The sequence below is a fragment of the Quercus robur genome, chromosome 2, assembly GCF_932294415.1.
Source record: "Quercus robur chromosome 2, dhQueRobu3.1, whole genome shotgun sequence".
NCBI lineage: Eukaryota > Viridiplantae > Streptophyta > Magnoliopsida > Fagales > Fagaceae > Quercus > Quercus robur.
In genome coordinates, this window is record NC_065535.1 from 84,646,315 (window position 1) to 84,667,639 (window position 21,325).

General features: G+C 35.2%; 1 protein-coding gene across 1 annotated transcript; it reads right to left on the bottom strand.

The window, feature by feature from the left end:
- Positions 1 to 1,990: 1,990 nt before the first annotated feature.
- On the bottom strand, positions 1,991 to 10,072 carry LOC126715469 (probable sucrose-phosphate synthase 1). Its single transcript, XM_050416069.1, has 13 exons — positions 9,706 to 10,072; positions 9,444 to 9,533; positions 7,584 to 7,825; positions 7,200 to 7,263; positions 6,368 to 7,066; positions 5,831 to 5,947; positions 5,537 to 5,668; positions 5,201 to 5,377; positions 4,764 to 4,817; positions 4,598 to 4,660; positions 3,554 to 4,486; positions 3,223 to 3,350; positions 1,991 to 2,500 (listed from the first exon to the last, which is right to left on the bottom strand). Exons 1-13 carry the CDS (start codon positions 9,886 to 9,888, stop codon positions 2,221 to 2,223), a joined length of 3,162 nt encoding a protein of 1,053 aa, XP_050272026.1. The 5' UTR covers positions 9,889 to 10,072; the 3' UTR covers positions 1,991 to 2,220.
- Positions 10,073 to 21,325: the final 11,253 nt, after the last annotated feature.

The window sequence follows — 21,325 nt, forward strand, 5'->3', positions numbered from 1 at the left end:
TGTGGGCATTGCTTGCTTTTTGTTGTCTTGGTTGTATTGAAAAGGGTCTTGTTGCTTTTTGGGTTTTGAAGGGTTGAACATCTGCTAGAGATTGGTGGGTTGGTTCTTGATTAGAGCTTCTTCTTTCTAAAGTCAAGTACGTTTGTGGGGATGTATTTTGTAGCTACGCACTGGAACTCGAGTCTTAGAGACTCAAGTTCCACGTGGAATTGATAGCTCTGGAACTCGAATTGTTAAAACTCGATTTGCTATTGAACTCGAGTTTTAAAAACTCGAGATGCTAGTTTTCCACTTACTTTCACAACTTGTCAACTAACAAAATTCTTCTAATAATAAGGTTAAATGGAAAAAAAATTCGAGATATATTTAAATAGAGAGTATGCTAATTTTTAGGAAAAAAAGTTTCTCTGATAGTTTTTTTTTTTTTTTAATTACAATTTTAACATTATTTTTTATTTTTTATGAAGAAAGATTATCTAATTAGATTAGGGGTATTCTGACATTTTTTGAAGGCATAACTAACTTTCTGAATCTTCTTAATATATAAAGATATATATATACACGCGCGCGCACGCGGGAGTACTAATCATCTATTAAATGTTTACTAGATCTCACGCTAATCAAATACGTACTATATACTATTCAATCCAAAAATTCACACTAATCAGATATGAGTACTATATACTATTCAATCTAGAAATTCATCTTTTACGTATATTTTTAAAATATTAAAACTTAAAATTAAAACATTTGATAAATGATATAGTTATTAAAACATTTGACTTTTGGTAAATTACTTTTAAAATCTTAGATTTTTTTTTTTTTTTTTTGAGAAGAAAGATAATGCGTATTATGATTAAGGCTATTAGAATCAGCCTAAAGTACAAAAACAACATTAGGTGAAACATCTTTCATCCAAATTACCATACAGGAAGAATGAATAGTTTGTACCATGCTAGTGATCTATGTCCACTTTGTAAGGCATCGATGAGAATCTAAGAGCCCCCTTCCAGTACAACCCAATCCATACCAATTTCTTTTGAATATGATTTGCTTAAATTTTGAACATTCAAAATGTTTTATTTAAACCTCAATGTTTGAATTAAATTTCATTTAAATCAATTGAAAATGTGAAGTTTAATGGTTGTTAATACAAAAAAGTGATAGAAGGTTTAAACAAAAAAATTTTAGAAACTTTGGGGCTTAAATGATATATTTTGAAATTTTAATGTTTAAATAAAATATACACAAAGACTCTTTTAAGGTTTAGAAGATATTTTACCGTTTAACTTAGGGTTGAACACAGTTCGGTGCGGCCGATGTTGGAGGTAGTTTTTGAGCTATGCCAACATTGTCAGAATCCTTCAAACGTAAACTGTCATGTTGCGTTTTTGGATTGAAATTCCAACGATATTGATTGCGATTTTCGTTAGTATAATGGTCGGTTACTCCAACCATCAACAAGAAAAAGGAGAACAAAAAGTTTACACAGCAACACAACTCAACCATGAAGAGAGAGAGAGAATATAGATTTCAGATCTCAAATGAGAGAGAGATTCTCAAATTGAAAGATGCATAAGCTTACGTCTTTGTAAACGTTATTGCCTGACCCTAATGAATCGCTCCCAAATATTTTTTTTCTATATACTCTCTCCTGTCATGTCCACCTCAAGGGATGTGAAATCCATTGCCCATGCCTCACCCTTTGAAGAAAAGAAAACATAAATATATTCTTTATCTATAACGAAGGAAAATGACCGTTCAAGAAAAACATATAATCTTGTCACAATCAACTTCCTACAACCAATCTTATATACCTGTGTGTTTCAAATTAACTAAATGTTCTGGATTCGTATGTTGCTCATACTGATCCTTGGAAGGTATTTATTTCCACCAATGCAGACAGATTGCACACACAGCACCCAAGCAGAACAAAGAGAAGCAATGCGGCAACAAAGCAAGAAATGAGAGAGAGAAAGAGAGAGAGAGGTTCATCCCAGAAACTCAGGTGCCATTGATACATAGAAAGTTGCAAGTTGCAACAGCTATACAAACAAGAGAAAATTTGGCTTCTTATTCCAAAACTCACAAGCCACTGAAAGCTTTACTTTGAAGAGAACAAATAAAAGATGATGAATATTGCCTTGATGTTATATGAATAAACCTCTAAAAAATACATCAAGGCAATTAAGAGAGCGCGGTTGTAAAACTTGTAAATTTCTAACCCTTGAGAAATCCTAATTTCTCCAAGGAAGCCCGGATATCATCACTACCAGACTCTTCATTTGTCTGAACAATGTTGGGGCTTTCAGATGGCAAGACATCCGAAAGTGGGTACGTTCTGTTAGCATGAAGTTGATTGGTGGCACTGCTACAAACACCCTTTAATATTACACTTGCGTGCAGTCCAACAAGCAATCCTTCGTAATCTGTGTCACCACATTCTCCAACAAAAACAACCATCTTCGACAACTCTACACCCCAACGAATATACAAATACCTGAAGAAAATGTGACAAATGATTAAATTTATGAAGAATAATATAGAAAGGGGGTGGTTACAGAAAATGACACATGCAGTTAAGATATTCTGCAAGTTTCAGGCATGTTTACATGTTATAGAGAACCATTAGTACAACTTCATACCTCTGCCATCATCATCAAATGTAAAGTCTAGTTCCATCATTCAATAGATGTCCCCAAAGATCTTTAACCACGTTGATTCAACCAAGAGGGAACAGATCACATTTACCAGTTTAATTTGACCAACCAATTTGCTAATTCACCTTTTTATTGTAAATGAAAGCAATTGTATAATTACTTACAAAAAGAAGTTTTAGAATGTTGAAAAATGTGGACGTTGTTTGACATTGAAAATAGATACAAATTAATTGTAAACTGTTCACTCCCACATAGCATCGACCTCTTACACCATTTGAAGCTTTTAGTAACTATTACATGTTTGCAATGCATTATTTATGTAACAATGTAGCAATTGTTATATTGGCACGAGAATCAATGAGATCCTGTAATTATGTTGGACGCCAGAAGGCACTTAATTCAGCCAAAATTCTTGAACATCCACAAAAATAATATTCCAAAGAAGATGAAGAAAGAGAGGTTTTTTTTTCCCCATTAGATGAAGAGGGAGAACGTTACCAAACTAAGTAAAAAATTTAGCTAAAATCATATGCCACTGATATAATAAGCACGAAAACTATACCGTAGGGCTTGGGAACGAGATGCCAGCACTGGAATTACATTAAGCCTGGTTCCATTTTGACAATAAACAACATGGCAACGCAGAGCCTGAATTCTGAGCAATTTCCTAAGCTCTTTAAGAGGGGGTACCTGCAAAGATAATATAAAAAGAAAGTAAAGATGATTTTTCAGTGTATACCCAATAGTATTGCACCTAATATGTGTGAAACAATGGAAGTAATTAAGTATAATAAATCTGAGAAAACAGATTCACCCTCAATTCGACTAGACTATAATAGTCATTTCATGCAGATATCAAAAGTCATTCCCCCAACGAGTAAAGAAATATTTACCATTCCTGGCTTTTGCACTTTAAAAGCATAACAGTAGTTGGTTGAGAGTTGTTCAGCTGAAGTAACAAGCTGTTCCCCATTCTCAGCCTTCTTATCAGTAATTGAAGATGCCCAACGAACCAAAGTCTTCCTCAAGCCCTCTCCACCCCAACGGTATTCAATATGTGAGTGGTAGTAAAAGTCAGCCACAAAGGGGCCATCATCTGGATTAAGAGATGAATAGTAGAGATCACTGCCACTGTTGCAAATAAAAGCATCAAAATCATGAGGGCTCAATCCCCCTGACACCAGAAAAGAGTGTATCTCAGATATGGTCAAGGACGTAGACAATATGAACCCCACAGATCCTTCACTCCTTTCCTTTTCTGCAGCTTCCAAAATCTTTCTGGTGGTTTCAAGTAGACCTGTATCAGTATCACAATCCACAGCAATGACAAAGAGATGTTTTCTCCTCCTCAATGCTGGAAATTTACCAGCGTGATCTGCTTTCTCTGTGGACCCAGCCTTTCGTGCATCCTTTGAAATGCCCTTTGACCAATTCAAAACAGCATTCTCTAATTTACTCTTTCTATCAACAGCATTACCTTCGGAATCTAAGGAATTATCATTTCCACTAGCTCCACTCTTTTCTCCATCCAATGAAAATCTTAGGTTCAAAGATATATCCTGTATGTCTCTCAAGGAATCCCCTGGAGACTCATTTTCTGATTCATCTTCATCATCATTTCTCTGCCACTGTGGATGCCTTGGTTTGCAACTGGTTATTCGAGATAGGTAAGTCTTGCAATGCTCTGGCCATGAAAATAGGTGAATATTCTTTAACCCATTCTGTCGACATCTTGCCCAAAGCTGCTTATCTGCAACAAGCTTTAGAAGAGCATCTGCAATGGACTGCTGATCATGGGGATCAATGAGAAGACCATTATCAAGTACCTGCAAAGACATATCCATCAGATTTGGAGAACCACAGTGAAACTCTTCCATTTATGACCATTAGATATACAATCTTCTGACCAATTTATTACAACCAATGAGTAAGCTTACCCGATGTATATCAACTGGACCTCCATTTTTTGTCGCAACCATAGGCAAACCATAAGCTGTTGCCTGTGGGGTCAAAAGATAAGAGCAGAACTTATATTTTTTTTTTTTTTTTTGAATAACAATTGATCTGTGAAACATAAACTCTTCAAAAGTACGAAACAAGCACCTCAAGTAGAGTAAGCCCAAATGGCTCGATGAAAGCTGGATTAATGAAAACCCCCTGCAATAAAATTGGATCAGAATGAAAATGTGACGACAAAATATCCTGCACATACATCTCCAAAAGTGCATGTGTGCTCAAAAAGGAAACATCCATAGACATCTTAACATGTATAATTAATTGAATACCAAAAGCAATTGAGAACAACATATTTATGAACAAAAATAAATGTTACAATGACAGCACTAATTAACTAAATTGATGAACACTAAGAAAGATGGTAATATTAAATTATTTATATTGCTAGATTCCAAAATGGTACACATTATATAGAAATACAAGCGTATGGTGCCACGCACATTAGCAGTATTGAACTATCTCCAACAACATGCCATTTTCCTAATTAAAGCTAGAGTGTTATCTGATACAGAAACTAGAATTACCTTTGTCTTTGCTGCTAGACGATATATGTCAGGAACATCGGACTGTTTGTGGTGTTTGGGATACGCAACTTGCCCATAGAGATCAAATTTGTCAATAAGCTTAAGCACTGAGAGGAGAACAGAAGAATTTGTGCCTGACATTTCATCAATTCCATCTCGATTACCCATAATTAGTGTCTGCATTGTACAGAGAAAAAGTAAAAGTATGATCAAAGGCAGGTGCATAAAATCCAATTTAGTGTCCATTTGAGATCAACTTTTTTTGATAATTTAGCAAGTCAACACAATCAAGAACACGTCTTTATTAAACAAGTGTCATGACATGCTTCAACATACAAGATTAGCAAGCTCTCTTAGTGCACGGCATTCTCCAAATGCTTTGACTAAAGTCGTGATGTTCTTTTTGGGATCTGGTCTAGCAAGAGCCAGTATCATGGGCTTACGAGGGTTGGAAAAGAAGCGCATTATCTGCAAAATACCAAGTTTAATGCGCACCAGTTCAGAAACCAAATAAAACAGGAGAACATAACATCTGGCATTAATCATACTATGTTAAGCAGAATATCCCAAGAAATTTATTGGCTTCAGTCTAGGGCACATCAAAGTAAGTGTATAGGGAATAATTTGAACCTCGGACCAGATATGTGGGTCTGGAGAAGCAGAATGTTCTTCATTTCCTTCTGATTCACCATCCACATCACCATCTTGTGGAATAATATGATTAAACTCCATTCCAGGAGGAATTACCTGCAGAGAGCAAAAATTATAAAATATATTAATAAATAAGCAAGAAATTACCTAGAGAACCCAGCAATAACATAACAGGAACAGGAAACCATTTATTTATAGAGTTTTAAAACACGGCAAAAACAAGCTAGGTTCACATGTAGTTCACAAACTAAATCTTATTTTCCAAATAAAATTATTATTAAAAAAATAAAATAATAAAAAAAAAAGACCTTCCAATTTGAATTTTTCTGGTTTAACTAAGAATCAATTTGCTCAGGTTTGTTTCTTTTAAGTCAATCACTCCAAAGATAGCTCAAGATCTATGATCGGAAGCTAGAAAACAGGTCAGGCCTCTTGCGTTTTGACATTTATGATATTGTAATCAATTAAAGAAACTACAGTTTCCACAAGGATATAAGAAAATGCCCCATTACTTACCAACATGCGAGGCATGAACCTGCCATAACAGCTTACATTACGCCTGATCCTTGCTCGTAGTTTACGCTCCAGAACTGGATCAAACCCATCATACAAACGCCATTGCTCCTCTATTTCTTGTCTGGTGCTAGTTATGACAATTTCAGAAGAATCAAGAGATAATTCCTCAGCCTCTATCCGACGCATAATTTTGTATGTCATATTTATTTCATCCCTAGTTTGGCGGCCTTGCGTTAAAAGTTGTTCTAACTTGTCTCGACCAAGTGAGTGGCCAGTAAAGAGCATTGGTACATTTAAAGCACCAGACAGAAGAGCAGCAGAGTCACCTGCATCTGCATAATGCCCATGGATGGCAACAGGCCAGATTGACTGCGCACCACCTATTTGCTCACCCAAAACTTTGGACATCTGTATTATGTGATTAAGCGCACCATCAACAAATTCAGGGATATAAGGCCACAGAAGTTCTTTGGGAATATACTTATCTTTCGGTCCAAATGGAATCCGAATAATATAGGAACCACTGCTCTCCCCCAAGTCATCCATGAAACCTTCTGAGTTTCTTGGTGTCAGCATCTCTGTGGGTTCACCGTAACTCCAATCTACTTCTGGGGAAGATACTTGTCTAGTCAACAAATCAACCCGATACACCCCTGGCATTGCGCCCAAGGCCCTTGCAAGTTCCACAACATACTTAACCTACAAGAACAGAAACCTAGATCATTTGGGTATCTACATAAGCAACTATATAAGATGTACAATTTAACAGCAAAAGAAGAACTATCATTTTATTAGGATTTGATTGATCAGAATTTCTACAGCAAAATATTACCTGACCACCAGTATCAGAATCACGACCAAGCTCCATATTTTCACCCCGGATAAGACCGTGAAGGCTGCACAGATAGTGATTGTTAAAAATAATTAATACCATCATGCATACAATAGAGGAATCAAAGTTTGTATACACTATACACCAACATTGAACAACACATTCACATCAATTATCATTACAACATGTTTAATATACTTTAATTCCCATAACCAGTGACTCAACTGAGGTCTATGATAGTTACAATTCAATCATTAGGTACATAAATCAAAAGTTGGAAGCAATTTATTGAATACAATGTGGTACAGCAAGACCAACTATTCGATTCAAAATCCCACTGAAGACCAAATCTGAAAAAGTAGAGCTTTAAAGTTCAGTTCATGCCTTATTAATACGATGTATAGCTTTTTCCCCTTCTGTTGATTAGTCCATGTCTCCATTGAATCCATAGAGCTGATTCTTGGCAATCTACTTCTGTTGCTTTCACCATGAGTTGATATGTCACTAACAACATCTCCTTTCTCTCCCTCTGATAAGTCTTCAGACATATCAGCAACTGCTTCTCTGCGGCCTCGTTCGCGTTCAAGGCGACGTTTAGCCTTCCTTTGGGCTTCTTCTCCCTCAAGCTAACAAAAAAAATGGATAAGACATGAACATGATCTCTTGTTATTCAGGAAACTCAGAATTTGTAACAGATAGTTGTACTTGTACAAGCAACAATAAATTGGCATTCAAATGTAGAATAAAAATTCAAGAACTTCACACTTTGCACAGTGCTCAGATCAAAGATACCCAAAGAAATAAAATGATTTCTCCTATAATTAAATAATCAACCAATTTTTTAAAAACTAGTAACAGCATTTGTATTGGGCACAAAGTCAGCATTTTGAAATTCAAAATGAATAATGTAAAGTTGTGATTTCCAACTATATTGTGTTGGTTTTAATTCCGTGCCAAATTTGATTGTAATTTCTTCAATCATTTTCCTTGTATGTATATGGGTTTAATTATAAGGGATGAGTGTGAGAGATCGGTAAAGAATCAAGCTTCAAAAGTTGAACAAGTGGATTTCGCGACTGGATCATGAGTTGCTTGCAACAAGCAAACTGCGAAAAAGTCACGTGTAGAGCATATGACTGAAAGATGAAGAGTCGTGTTAGGTTGTCATTTTTGTGATTGTCTCACAGGTGCGAAGGACTTACGAAAGTCTTTGTTTGGCAAAAAGTTACCAAGTTTTTATCCACACTATATATACCCTCATTACCCATAAATTGTATGGAGTGTTTTTCAAAGAGAAAACCCTAGAAAATACACTTCAGAGTTAAAGATTGTTATACCCACAATCATCTACAACATTCCCTTGTGATTTTCCTCGACTCCTACCTCTCCATCTCTAGATCTTTTGAGAGGTTGCTAGCTCAAACATTTACCACACCCATTCTAAATGTAAAGTGAGATTTTGGTGCCGCTAGGAAGCATTGGAAGGAGTCATTCATTGGCGGATGCAATTGGCCTAAATTGCGGGATCCGAAAAGTTAGAGAAGACAAGGCTCCGAAAAGTCAGTTAGTAACAGGAGTTTGGAGGGCTCAAGTACATAAAGTAGACTAGGCTTGGAGGGTCTTTTGTTATTTGTGTATTTCAACTTTATTCTCTAATGGATCGATTTCGACTTGGAAGGTCGTGGAGAGGTTTTTTGCCGACTTCTTCAATTTCCTCTTTATCACTTCGATAACATGTCTAAGTGTTATTTTGTATTTGTATCTCTCTTCCCTACACTTTAAACTTTCATTTTATTGTTGATGATAGATGAATATGGCTTAGGGTAGTGTTATTGGTTCATTGCACTTATTTACTCTTGTTCCGCTAAGTTGAAATAAAAGCAATCTAGTCATAATTTTTAATTGGGAATCTGAACAAGCTGTTGTGTTTTAGCACAGCTTTCAAATAACATAACAAGATTTAAACATGAAATTCAAACCCCCTTTTGATGACAATAACCGAATGCTCAATCAGAGCCAAAAACCAGTTCACAAACTTTTACCTCAAAAACTCCCATCACTCACTAACTCTGCAAACTACTATAAAAATTACACAGAGGCAAACAATCCCCATCAAGCAATTTTACTACCATTTCACAAATATCAAAACTTTTCTTCACAACAAAACAGACCCAACACTTCAATAACTCAGCTAAACAAACAAATAAACAAAATTATTTATAAAAAAAAAAAAAAAAAAAAAACCTGCTTTTTCTGGCGAGCCAAGTTCCAAATCCTCCAACACATATTCTCCAACCTCGTATTCCTCTCCTGGGGGCTCCTCGTCGCTGAAGCCTGTCACACGCCACGTCATCATCATCAGTTCTACTTCTAGAACAGACACAAACAACCTTCTAGAACAAACTTATCAAAAATAAAAAATAAAAAAAAATTCACACACAGACACAACCATAGATATAGTCACTGAGAAGAAAAATAAACACCATTTGAGTGAGTCTATTTGTACCTTGACCCAGGAACGGTGGAGATCGGTCTCATCGAAGCCAGTGATGACTTCCTCAACGAAATAGCGAGTGGGGCTGAAGTGGCCTCTCTCTCTGAGCAAAAGAGATGACTTTACATCGTCTAAGGCTGGACCCACGTCCAATATAGCTTCCAAGTAGCTGTTTATCCAATCATTTCCGGCCATTCTGATTTCTCTTCAAGCTCGAACTCTCTACAAAGCTCGCTTCAATTTCGATTTCTCCTCTGCTTTTATTTATAACCCAAAAAAAAAAAAAAAGAGAGATATTCTTTTTGGTTTTCAGACACAAAAATCTGTATGTGTTTTTGTAGTTATGATAATTGATAAGGACAAAGTAGTAAGTGTGAGGAAGAGAGACACAGAGTGTGGTGTTTATATATGGGAGGGACTCTTCTCTGGTATTTACTGTTTTTGGCTTTGCATTACATTACGAGGAAATTTTTTTTTTTTTTTCTCAAAAAATAAATAAATAAGTTGGGATTTAAAAGGTGAGCACCCGTTTGAGGAATTTGAATAATATTATTTGTATTTTTTTGAAATATATATAGGTAAAAAAGTGCATAAAAATATATATAATATTATTTAAAAATTAAAAATATGTGAATAAAATGCTCTATTAAACGGATCTAAATATTCGAATGATTCTCTTTTTATGTCGTATGGGAGTGATACTACTCTTGCCGTGCCGTGCAATTGACTACAATAAAATTTCCCTTCATCAGTGAAACTTTCGGCATTGGATGCATTTTTGTTTTTATGCTGAATTTATGCATTGGGTACAACTCATATGCTTCTAAAAAAAAGGGTACAACTCATACAAGTAATATGCATATATAATGCATGTACATGAAGTTTACATTTAAAGGTTTTTTTTTTTTTTTTGGAAAGTAAGTTTACATTTATAGTCATTACAATAAACAAGGAAGACTCGAGCTGAGTATTAAAAGTTCAAATTTATTCATCTAATTTTAATTCAAATACAAGTTGAGCGTCAACTCACCACCAAATAGAATTGTATGTTCAAACTTATTTTCTTTTCTTTTTGTTAAACAAATCTGGGCTTATTCACGAGTTACTTGATTAACTTATATATATTTGAACCCATCTCTATGTATTTGATCCCATTTCTTTTTGTCATACTTGATTGCATGTTCAAACTTGTTTCATTAGATTTCTTAGAAATCTATAATTTAAAAAATGTGTAACTTTTGTAGAGTTACACTAGGTGTAATTTAAACCCATCTGTGTGTGTGTAATAGAAACATGACTAAAATTTTATATTTCTTCACAAATTTATGAATTTTTACTACAAATAATAATTTACCATTATATGAACCTAATACAAACTTATACAATCAAATCTCAAATCTATATAAATCATGGTTTAAAAAATCAATACAGTTAATGAACCGTTTTTACTCCATGTTCCCGATTTTTGGCAATTTTAGGGTTTTTTACCGAACCGGATTGGTGTTCGATTCTCAATTGAATCGGTTTAACTAACAATCTAGTTTATAAAACTCAAATATAAATGCATTTCTAAACAAATGTACACATAAAAGCATAATATTACATATAGTTAAATCAAATCTCATGTTCACGAGCGAACAAACGTATGTTTGAGTTTGACTCATTTAATAGTCAAGTCTAACCTTGGGCTTGAGCTTGTTTGCTAAATAAACAAACATTTTCCTGAACCAAGTTTGAGTTGTTCATAAACATCTTGTTTAATTAAAAACCTTATTCACAACTAGATTAAATTATTTTTCTTTCTTGAATTAATGATAACATACGAGTTTTAAAATTATATTTAAAAAATAAAATTGCAAGCTTTAAACTTATTTTTTACAAGTAAATTCACATCTATAAGACCTATATAATATATATATATGTAGGCACACGATTTGCGTTAAACCGCAGTTGAGTTGGGTTCGCACGTAAATGGGCCCGTACAATATCATTTGTAGAGAGTGGGATCGAAAGGCTAAGTTATGTTTACCCGGTTGTGGTTTTGTTAAGATATTTAAGCATGGTTCCAATATCTGTGCCTCTGAAGCCCTTTCTCTTTTCCGTGGAACTGGAGGAGCCCCCCCTTTAGGTTACATATTTTTTCTTTTATACTCGCATGCGTTCAATTTCCTTCGTCCACGTGTAGGGTCGACCCTTTCAAGACTGATACTTGTCCCATCAGTTTTAGACCCGAGTTGTTGGGGAGTAGTTGAGTAGGCTAAAGAAACACGACTCTGTGAGAGGCAAAACTCTGTCTAGGGCAGGTAGTATGGGCAGCCTTTTCTAGATATTTTAGATTTCTTACAAGATTATCCCTATGCCACTTTTGCCCCTTTCCTTAGTGTAGTTCTGGGCCAGTCGAGGGCTGTACCCTCCTCGGCGGCTTCTCTGGCCCATTGATGCTTTGCGTTATTGGGCTTGGACTACTATCTTCTTCGGCTTGGGCCTTAAGTCTTCCTGTGAACAAGTGGATCTGGCCCATCTGTTGTCGGGCCCCACAATAGCCCCTCAAAACCATGCTGTCCGACCCCTTGGTTGGATAGGAGGGTTTTGATAATACCGAGCATTTATAGCGGCTCATTAAATTCGGCCCTTGATCAACGTCGGCGACTTTTCACCTCCCCAAGGAATGCGCCGGTCTACGAGATGTTTCCCTCGATTTGCGCGGGATGCGTTTATACCGTTTGGTTATTCGTGGTGTGCCTTTAATATCTTCCTTTTACGAGGCCTCCCAAATCTTACGGTTACTGATAACGTGGGGGAATGAAATGAATGCGCATTTATTCGCAGATTTCCTTGAGGATCAGAACGTGTTACGTGCCCCTGTTTTACTCCCTTATATAAAGAGAGAAATCCAAAGGTGATTCTTTCATATCTGAATCCCTTAGGCCCTTCTTATAATTCACTTCTTCCATCTGGTTACTCCTAATCCAATAATACATCCACCATAATAGTCGGCCATGAATGAATCCTTCCTTTCCCAGAAACGCCATGCCCTAACAAAACTTGAGATGGCTCGGTCAGGGCAAGGATGGCGAAGACTCAAGATTTGTCTCCCCATTCTTTTAGCCAAAATCCGAAGCAGGGACTCGTCATACCCCATTTCTGGTGTGACTGAGTCGAAAACCTCCCTTGTCATCTCCATCTGCTCTCTCATGAGCATACCTAATATGGCTCCCATTTTCCCTCTTTTGCTCCTTTTACTTTCTTTTCATTACTTCCCTCTTCTTCTCCTCCTTCCCGCTCATGTCCTCCATCTTCTTTTTCCCTTGCATTCTTCAGTGACAAGAGCTTGTTGAAGTGCTTCCATGTCTTCCAATTCTTCTTCCTTCTCCTTCATTATTTTTGTATAAGGATCTTCTCCTGACATGAACAGTACTGAGGCATAGATTTCAGCGAGACTTTGAAGGCGAGTTCAGAAGACACCTGATGGTTTACTTATTTGTATTACGGATGTTGTTACTGTTTTAGCAGTTCATTTTTTGTATAGGCTTGTTTAAGCCCTTCCTTGTACGTTGTAACAATTTTTCATATTAATAAAAGTTAGTGTTACTCTATTTCGTATGTCTTGTTTATATATTCTAACAAATGTGAAAGCGCTGCTCGGCATAATAGTATAGCATTTGAATCAATAATAACTAAGGCCAAAGTAATCGTTGATAAAAAGATGCCACGATAACTTTAACAAAATTATTATTCAACATAACAATCCGACCAGTGAGGAATGAGACTTATCTTAAAATTAGCCGTGATGGGTGTTAAATGCTCGATAAGGTGCAAGAAGTAGTTATCCGAGGACATGTTACCCATCGGATGAATGGCCTCCTTAGGTTGTCGATCATTAGGTTATTCTGCCATCTCAATGATACGCGAGCCTTAACCTTTTCCAGTGTTTAAGCCGAGAAATTTCTTCATTCGGGCAGTTGATTTCCCAAGAAGCCTGAGTCCGAGGACTTTGCAAAACCTGGGTTTTGTTCAGGACTTATGCGTTTTATCTTATGTACTTGATTTTTCCCTTAGGCTTGAGTCCGAGACTTGTGTCTTCATCGGTACTTGGTTTTCCCTTTTAGCTTGAGTCCGAGGACCATGCAAGCCTTAGGTTCTGTCCAAGACCAATGTCTGCATCAGTACTTGGTTTTCCCTTTTAGCTTGAGTCCGAGGACCATGCAAGCCTTAGGTTCTGTCCAAGACCAATGTCTGCATCAGTACTTGGTTTTCCCTTTTAGCTTGAGTCCGAGGACCATGCAAGCCTTAGGTTCTTTCCAAGACTTTGAGTTCAGATTTTCCCTTTCATTGAGCATTTCCTGAGGTGCCAAACAGGGTGTCCCTGGGCCTTCATGCAAAGCGGGCTTGGGCCGCGAATTTAATGAATCTGCGGATTAAGAGATATTTCTGCAACCTCTGGCCACGCAGTACTTCTCTGACGCCCCAAGGATCGAGGCGCGCCTTTACGAGGCTCCTTGAGTCTCTTGGCTGCAGTTGACGTTGGAAGTTGAGCCAAGACTACTTTGTCTGTAGTGCTCCTTGGGACGCCGCGTGAGTTGACTGCCATTATCTTGTCTTTTCAAATAAATAGGAGGGAGAAAGGGTTGCTTTATATATACACCCATCCTTTTATTTTTCTCTCACATCACGCTTCCCATATCCGGAGTTCTCCTTTCTTGGCATAACATGTTGAAAGCGAGGGTTGGGAAGAAAGAACTTTCTCCGCCGTAGAAGCGCCGCGTCCTCATGAGGCTTATAACAGTAAGGTATGGGCACAGGAAGCACAAGTTCAGGAGAGTATTCCAGCTCCACCGAGGGGGAACGACGTCTCTCCCTCTTTTAGTCAAAATCCGAAGCAGGCTCTGTTCATGCCAGCATTTTGGTATGTCAGAAGAAAGATTCTCCGCCATCAGCGCCTCTGCTTAGCAACAGGCGAATATTTAGAGAAAGCCCCTCAGTTTCCCACTCCCTGCACCTTTCCTTCAACGGTGCCAGGCTCAAGTTGGGTTTCTTTGGCTGCCTGAGTTATGGGCATGTAAGAGCGCGGGGGAAGAATAAGGTCTCGGAGCTGTAGCCAACCTTTCCTCCGACATACCTCCTCGGCTTTCTCCAGCTTTCTTGTATTTTTCTTTTTCTTGCTTATGTAGTAAGCTTTGACGTAGGCTGATTCCAGTTTTTCATTTGTACACTGTACTATTTCTTCATCGAAATAAAAATGGAAATTGATTTACATGTTTTAAGCGTTGATCTAATGGGCAACACAACTTTGTGAACGAATGTGCTCTATGTATGTGTTGCTTTGAGAATATTTGTGATAAAGCTATTTTGAAGCATAATCTAATCAACTCTCATCTGTCAACACTATCAGGCATTATATCGATAATTTGTAATAAATCAAACTTAAGAAACTAACCGGGATATCAGTTGGATATTCTGTGATAAGCGCGTGAATATCGTCCAAGGCTGATGATTTATAAATAATCCATCCGAGCAATCGACTGGGAGTTAGGGAACTCCGATGGCGCTTTTGTGTACTTGTCCAAAATTTTTTGTTTTTCTTTTTAAGCAGTTGGTTTCCCCAGAGGCTTGGGTCCGAGGACCATGCAAGGCCTTGGTTCTGTCCAAAACTTGTATGATTCTTTTTAAGCAGTTGGTTTCCCCAGAGGCTTGGGTCCGAGGACCATGCAAGGCCTTGGTTCTGTCCAAAACTTGTATGATTCTTTTTAAGCAGTTGGTTTCCCCAGAGGCTTGGGTCCGAGGACCATGCAAGGCCTTGGTTCTGTCCAAAACTTGTATGATTCTTTTTAAGCAGTTGGTTTCCCCAGAGGCTTGGGTCCGAGGACCATGCAAGGCCTTGGTTCTGTCCAAAACTTGTATGATTCTTTTTAAGCAGTTGGTTTCCCCAGAGGCTTGGGTCCGAGGACCATGAAAGGCCTTGGTTCTGTCCAAAACTTGTATGATTCTTTTTAAGCAGTTGGTTTCCCCAGAGGCTTGGGTCCGAGGACCATGCAAGGCCTTGGTTCTGTCCAAAACTTGTATGATTCTTTTTAAGCAGTTGGTTTCCCCAGAGGCTTGGGTCCGAGGACCATGCAAGGCCTTGGTTCTGTCCAAAACTTGTATGCTTCTTTACTTGCTTATTCGTCCGAACGTTTTGCTCCTCGAATAAGGTGGAGGAAGTCGGCTTGATGTTTGAAGCCCCTAGGCTTGCCCATGTCGTTGACACCGTGGAACGTAGCCCCTAGTGGGAGCCTATGTTGGAATAGCAACAATGTGTCGCCGGTAATACAGGCGTCCTCATAGCCCTTTGTTCGACAGAAACTCAACCTCGCCACCGCTCGAGCTAACACGCAAGCCTCCCCACAGACGGCGCCAATTGTAGGCACACGATTTGCGTTAGACCGCAGTTGATTTGGGTTCGCACGTAAATGGGCCCGTACAATATCATTTGTAGAGAGTGGGATCGAAAGGCTAAGTCATGTTTACCCGGTTGTGGTTTTGTTAAGATATTTAAGCATGGTTCCAATATCTGTGCCTCTGAAGCCCTTTCTCCTTTCCGTGGAACTGGAGGAGCCCCCCCTTTAGGTTACATATTTTTTCTTTTATACTCGCATGCGTTCAATTTCCTTCGTCCACGTGTAGGGTCGACCCTTTCAAGACTGATACTTGTCCCATCAGTTTTAGACCCGAGTTGTTGGGGAGTGGTTGAGTAGGCTAAAGAAACACGACTCTGTGAGAGGCAAAGCTCTGTCTAGGGCAGGTAGTATGGGCAGCCTTTTCTAGATATTTTAGATTTCTTACAAGATTATCCCTATGCCACTTTTGCCCCTTTCCTTAGTGTAGTTCTGGGCCAGCCGAGGGCTGTACCCTCCTCGGCGGCTTCTCTGGCCCATTGATGCTTTGCGTTATTGGGCTTTGACTACTATCTTCTTCGGCTTGGGCCTTAAGTCTTCCTGTGAACAGGTGGATCTGGCCCATCTGTTGTCGGGCCCCACAATATATATATATATATATATATATATATATATATATATATATATAATCCGGTTAATCTCGTTATATTGTGTTATATGAGCTTGTGAGATCTCATAATTTTACAGATCATTATTTTAATATATAAACTAGACATTGACACATGCAATACACAGAAAAGTTTGAATGAAAATATTTATATATTATATATTTTTATTTTTATTTAATAAGTATCAATAAATAAAAATTCAAATAAGAGATTTTGTAAAAAAAAAACCTTGTCTAATTTAATTAGAATTTGTTTATAGATCAAACTTAATTGCACAAGTATTAGGTTGCTTGCTTTATTAAAAAAGATCGTGAATTCTAAATAATATAAAATATCCTAGTTTGGCATTTTTCATAACTCTTAAAACCAAATTAAAAATTTTGATGCTCTCTTTTATTTTCTTTTTCCTAAAGATGAAATTTGATAGTTATGGCATTTATTTTATTTTATTTTATTGAGATTGAAATCCTACTCTGACCTAATCTAAATGTATGTGTGTGAAGTTATCTCGTGGAGACTTGACCCCGACCCTTACCCCTCATAATCTACAAGAGCTTGTATTTGTAAAGTGACAATCACCCCAATGGTGCGTGATAGTATAATTATGGTAGTTAGTAATAAGCATTTCTTATGATTGTTTTTATATATGGAAATATCTATTATGATATGGCAAAATTTTAATGGAGTGTATATATATAGAAAGTTTTAATAATAGAAAATTTAATCTCAATTGAAAAATATTAATTAGAAAAATGACGTGCAAAATTACAAGGCCCCCAAAGCTTATGTGGTAAAATATTATGAGGTGAATAAAAAAATCTAACATCTTCGGTTTTATATATATATATATATATATATATTTTTTTTTTTTTTTTTTTGAGAAAGCAGTTTTATATATATGTATATATTAATTTATTATAGTCTATATTTAAACCTCCTATTATAATCTTAACATATCATTTTTTCTAGTAGACTAAATAGTTCCATATACAAATACATTCATAATAAATGTTTATCCTTCCCCAAAAAAAAAAAAAATGTTTACTAATAATAATCATAAATTATCAAACTTTAAGTTTAGACAAATTAAAAAAAAAAAATCACATTTCATTAATCTTTCTAATGCAATGCACGAGATTTTGACTAGTGCATTTATAGATTTTGAACACATAGACTTACCATTTACCATTCTACAAGTATCATTTAAATTAAAATCATTTTAGAATATTTTATCGATGAAATTATTCAATATACTTTTGATACGCTGTAATAGATTATATAATGGAATACTGATTCATGTAAAATAGCTATTCTGTCATTTGGTTGGATTTTTATTACATGTAATAGTCATTCATTAGGAATAAATTGATGAATAGTAATTCTTTAATACATGTAATAACTTCATGAATTATTATATTTCCACAAGTGCAAACTATCTCTGTGTGCATAATAATTATAAAATTATTATATTTCCAAAATATAAATTTGTGATTTTATAAATTTTGTTAATATTTCAAAACCAAACATATTAATAGAAATAATTAACTATATTACCATTTTTGCATGAGATATATATTATGTTGTCTTTTTTATTTATCAAATAGTTTTATATACGAGATCGTTAGGTGGAACCCATCCTAATTTATGTGAAATTAGGATGTAGTACATTGAATAATAATTACGTTAGGAATTATAATTCGTCTTATTGGGAATAAAAGATGGCGTAATGAAATAATTTCTTTTTTTCTGGGGTGTTTATGTTAAAGTAATTTAATTGAAAAATATCTCTCCGTGCAATGCTGGAGCCAAAGGGGCTCAGCTTTATATATATATATATATTATAAATGTAGTACAATTTTTCTAGAATATAGGGGACCATTAGTAAAATATATGAATTATAAAATATAAAAGAGAAGAGATATTTTAAAAGCTAGAAGGGTCCCTGTTCATGTCTTTGTGTCTTTATAGCTTATACTTTATATGTCATAGAGATAAATAATCAATATTTGGAGAGAATAATAATATGTTATTAATTCCGCTCACAAAATGGCCAGTTCTACTAATTAATTCAGGGTCGTGTTAACGGGTGCTTTTAGGATAATTGTTAACAAACTATTTTAGGAAAATTTTGACACAACTTTTATAGAAAAAAAAAAAGGTTATCAAAACATTATATTTTTTTTTTATAAAAATTTTCTTAAAATGATTCATTAACAAATGTCCTTGGGGCATCTATTAAAATTTCTCTTAAATAATGGTACTCACTATTTATGTGAAATGAAGAAATATGATGTTATGTACTTTTGTAATCACAACTTCAAGTTATCTTTCCAAGGCAATTCTTGATGTATGTGCAAATATGTGTGTAAGGGTGTTAATAGAAAGAGAAATGTTATATCTACAACATTTCTACAACATTTTTACAACAAATCATAAGTGACAAGTTGTTACTGGTTGTTTTTGTTGGGGTAAAAAAGTAATCTTAGTGTTAGTTTTAAATTTGAACCAATAACAACTAACCACCCATGATTTGTTGTAAAAATGTTGTAGACGTAGCATCTCTCTAATAGAAAAATGTGTAAATTTTACACAATTTTGCTTAGAAATGAATACCATTTTACATTTAGTTTTTTATTTTTTCTTTATGTATATCGAAAATAAAGAAAGATAATAAATAATAGTTGTTGTGTGTGAAAAAAGATAAATAATTAAAAATACATATATAATTAATATCTTAATAAAATATAGTGTAAAATAAATTATTTTATTCGAGATATTTTGAAAAGTATGCAAGTAAAATAAAATATTAAAAAAATAAAATTTTATATTAAAATAGAAAGAAAAAAAGTGTACGGCTAATGCGTTTAATAATACTCATTTTTTCATATTAGGCGAGGGAAAGACCTTACGCATCTGATCTCGACAGTGTGATAGCAGTGTGTGATCCCAATGTCGGCCTAATAACATTCTATAAAAGTATGTTTGATTGCGTGCTTTTTTTAATAATTTCTTTTTGTATAATGTTCAGTGGCATAAAAGTTTTCACAACTTTGCTACAATTTTGTTAAGTGTCAACTTATGAATAATTGATGGGAATAAAATAATGAGTTCATGTCTCCATAATTTTGTCACTCACAAGTCACTGCATGGTAAAATTGTAAAAAAATTGTAAAAAAAATTGGATGACACTGAACTTACGCATCTTTTTGTTGGAATCAGTTTGACTGCGTGCCAAGATTGTTAGAAAAGCGATGGGTAAGCTTCTGTTTTTAATATTTTTCTAAGGAGTTTGATTGACTAAATATACCGTGATGTTACAATTTTGATAGGTTTTTCATAATTTATTAAGGTGATAAGTAAATTTTTTTGTTTTTTTACATAAATTTATCATTGACACAATTTTTATTAAACAAAAATGTAAATTATACTTTCTAAATTTAAATAAATATTGTTATGAGCATAACAATTTTGATAATTTTTTTCATAACTTATTAACATGATAAGTAAATATGAGCTTTTTTTTTATACATAAACTTATAATTGAAACAATTTTTTTACTAAGCAAAAATGTAAATTGTACCTTCTAAGTCTAATCAAAATTCATTTCAGACATCTAACTTTATTTTCGTGCAATTAAATCTTCTAAGTTTGAAGTTTATTCAATTAAATTTTTATGTTAAATGTTGTCATTAATTGTCTAGTTTTTTTTTTTTTTTCTTTTTTTCAATTTTTTAAATTGAAAATTTCAGTTAATTATTAAAAAAATCCAAATATTTTCTATAATATATATATATATATTAAATGTTCATTTCCATTACTAATTTGGATGAAATCTATTCTACTAGACATTCAAAATATAATCGATTATGATATTGACTTTTGAGTTTTCTTGAATAAATTTACAAAGTTGATTCTAAAAAATAAAACTAATTTTTTATTTTGGCTATTTGCCACATCGGCAATTTCCATCCAAAAGATAATAACAGAAACTAAATTTACACAGCACTAAAAGATTAGAGACCAAATTGATACAATTGAAAGGTTAGGAACTAAATTGATATAATTGAAATATTAGGGACCAAATTAAAATATTGTGTAAAGAATATGGACCAAATAAGTAATTTACTCTTAAAAAAAATTGAGCCCCTCTTTTTTTTTTTTTTGAGAAAAAGGTAAGGAAATTTTATTGAATCAAATCCGATTGGAATACATTATCCAAATCACTAGGTAGAGATTCTACCCATACATCCGTGTCTGCAGATATAACTGCTCTCCTAGCTAAAGCATGCGCCAACCTATTCCCTTCCCTCCTAACGTGATTGAACTTGCAAGAACGGAATGAATCCCCTAGACTTTTGCATTCATCAATCACATGACCAAATAAAGTGCTGCAGCTCCTCGCCATGTTCAGGGCAGCAAGAACCCTTGAACAATCCCCTTCTATCTCTACATCAAACAAACTCAGCTCTTTAGCAAATAACAGGGCCCGACGAGCAGCCATAGCCTCTGCCAGCTCCACCGATTGAACCAGAGGAATTTTTTGACTCAAAGCTGCAATCACTTGGCCTTGGCAATCCCAAAACACCACTC

Excerpts from the sequence above, each read along its gene's own strand:
- LOC126715469 (XM_050416069.1), bottom strand. The coding sequence starts at position 9,888 with ATGGCCGGAAATGATTGGATAAACAGCTACTTGGAAGCTATATTGGAC. Across the intron at positions 7,264-7,583 it reads CTATACATCGTATTAATAAG|CCTTCACGGTCTTATCCGGG; the intron begins GCATGAACTGAA and ends CTATCTGTGCAG. Across the intron at positions 7,067-7,199 it reads ATTCTGATACTGGTGGTCAG|GTTAAGTATGTTGTGGAACT; the intron begins GTAATATTTTGC and ends CTGTTCTTGTAG.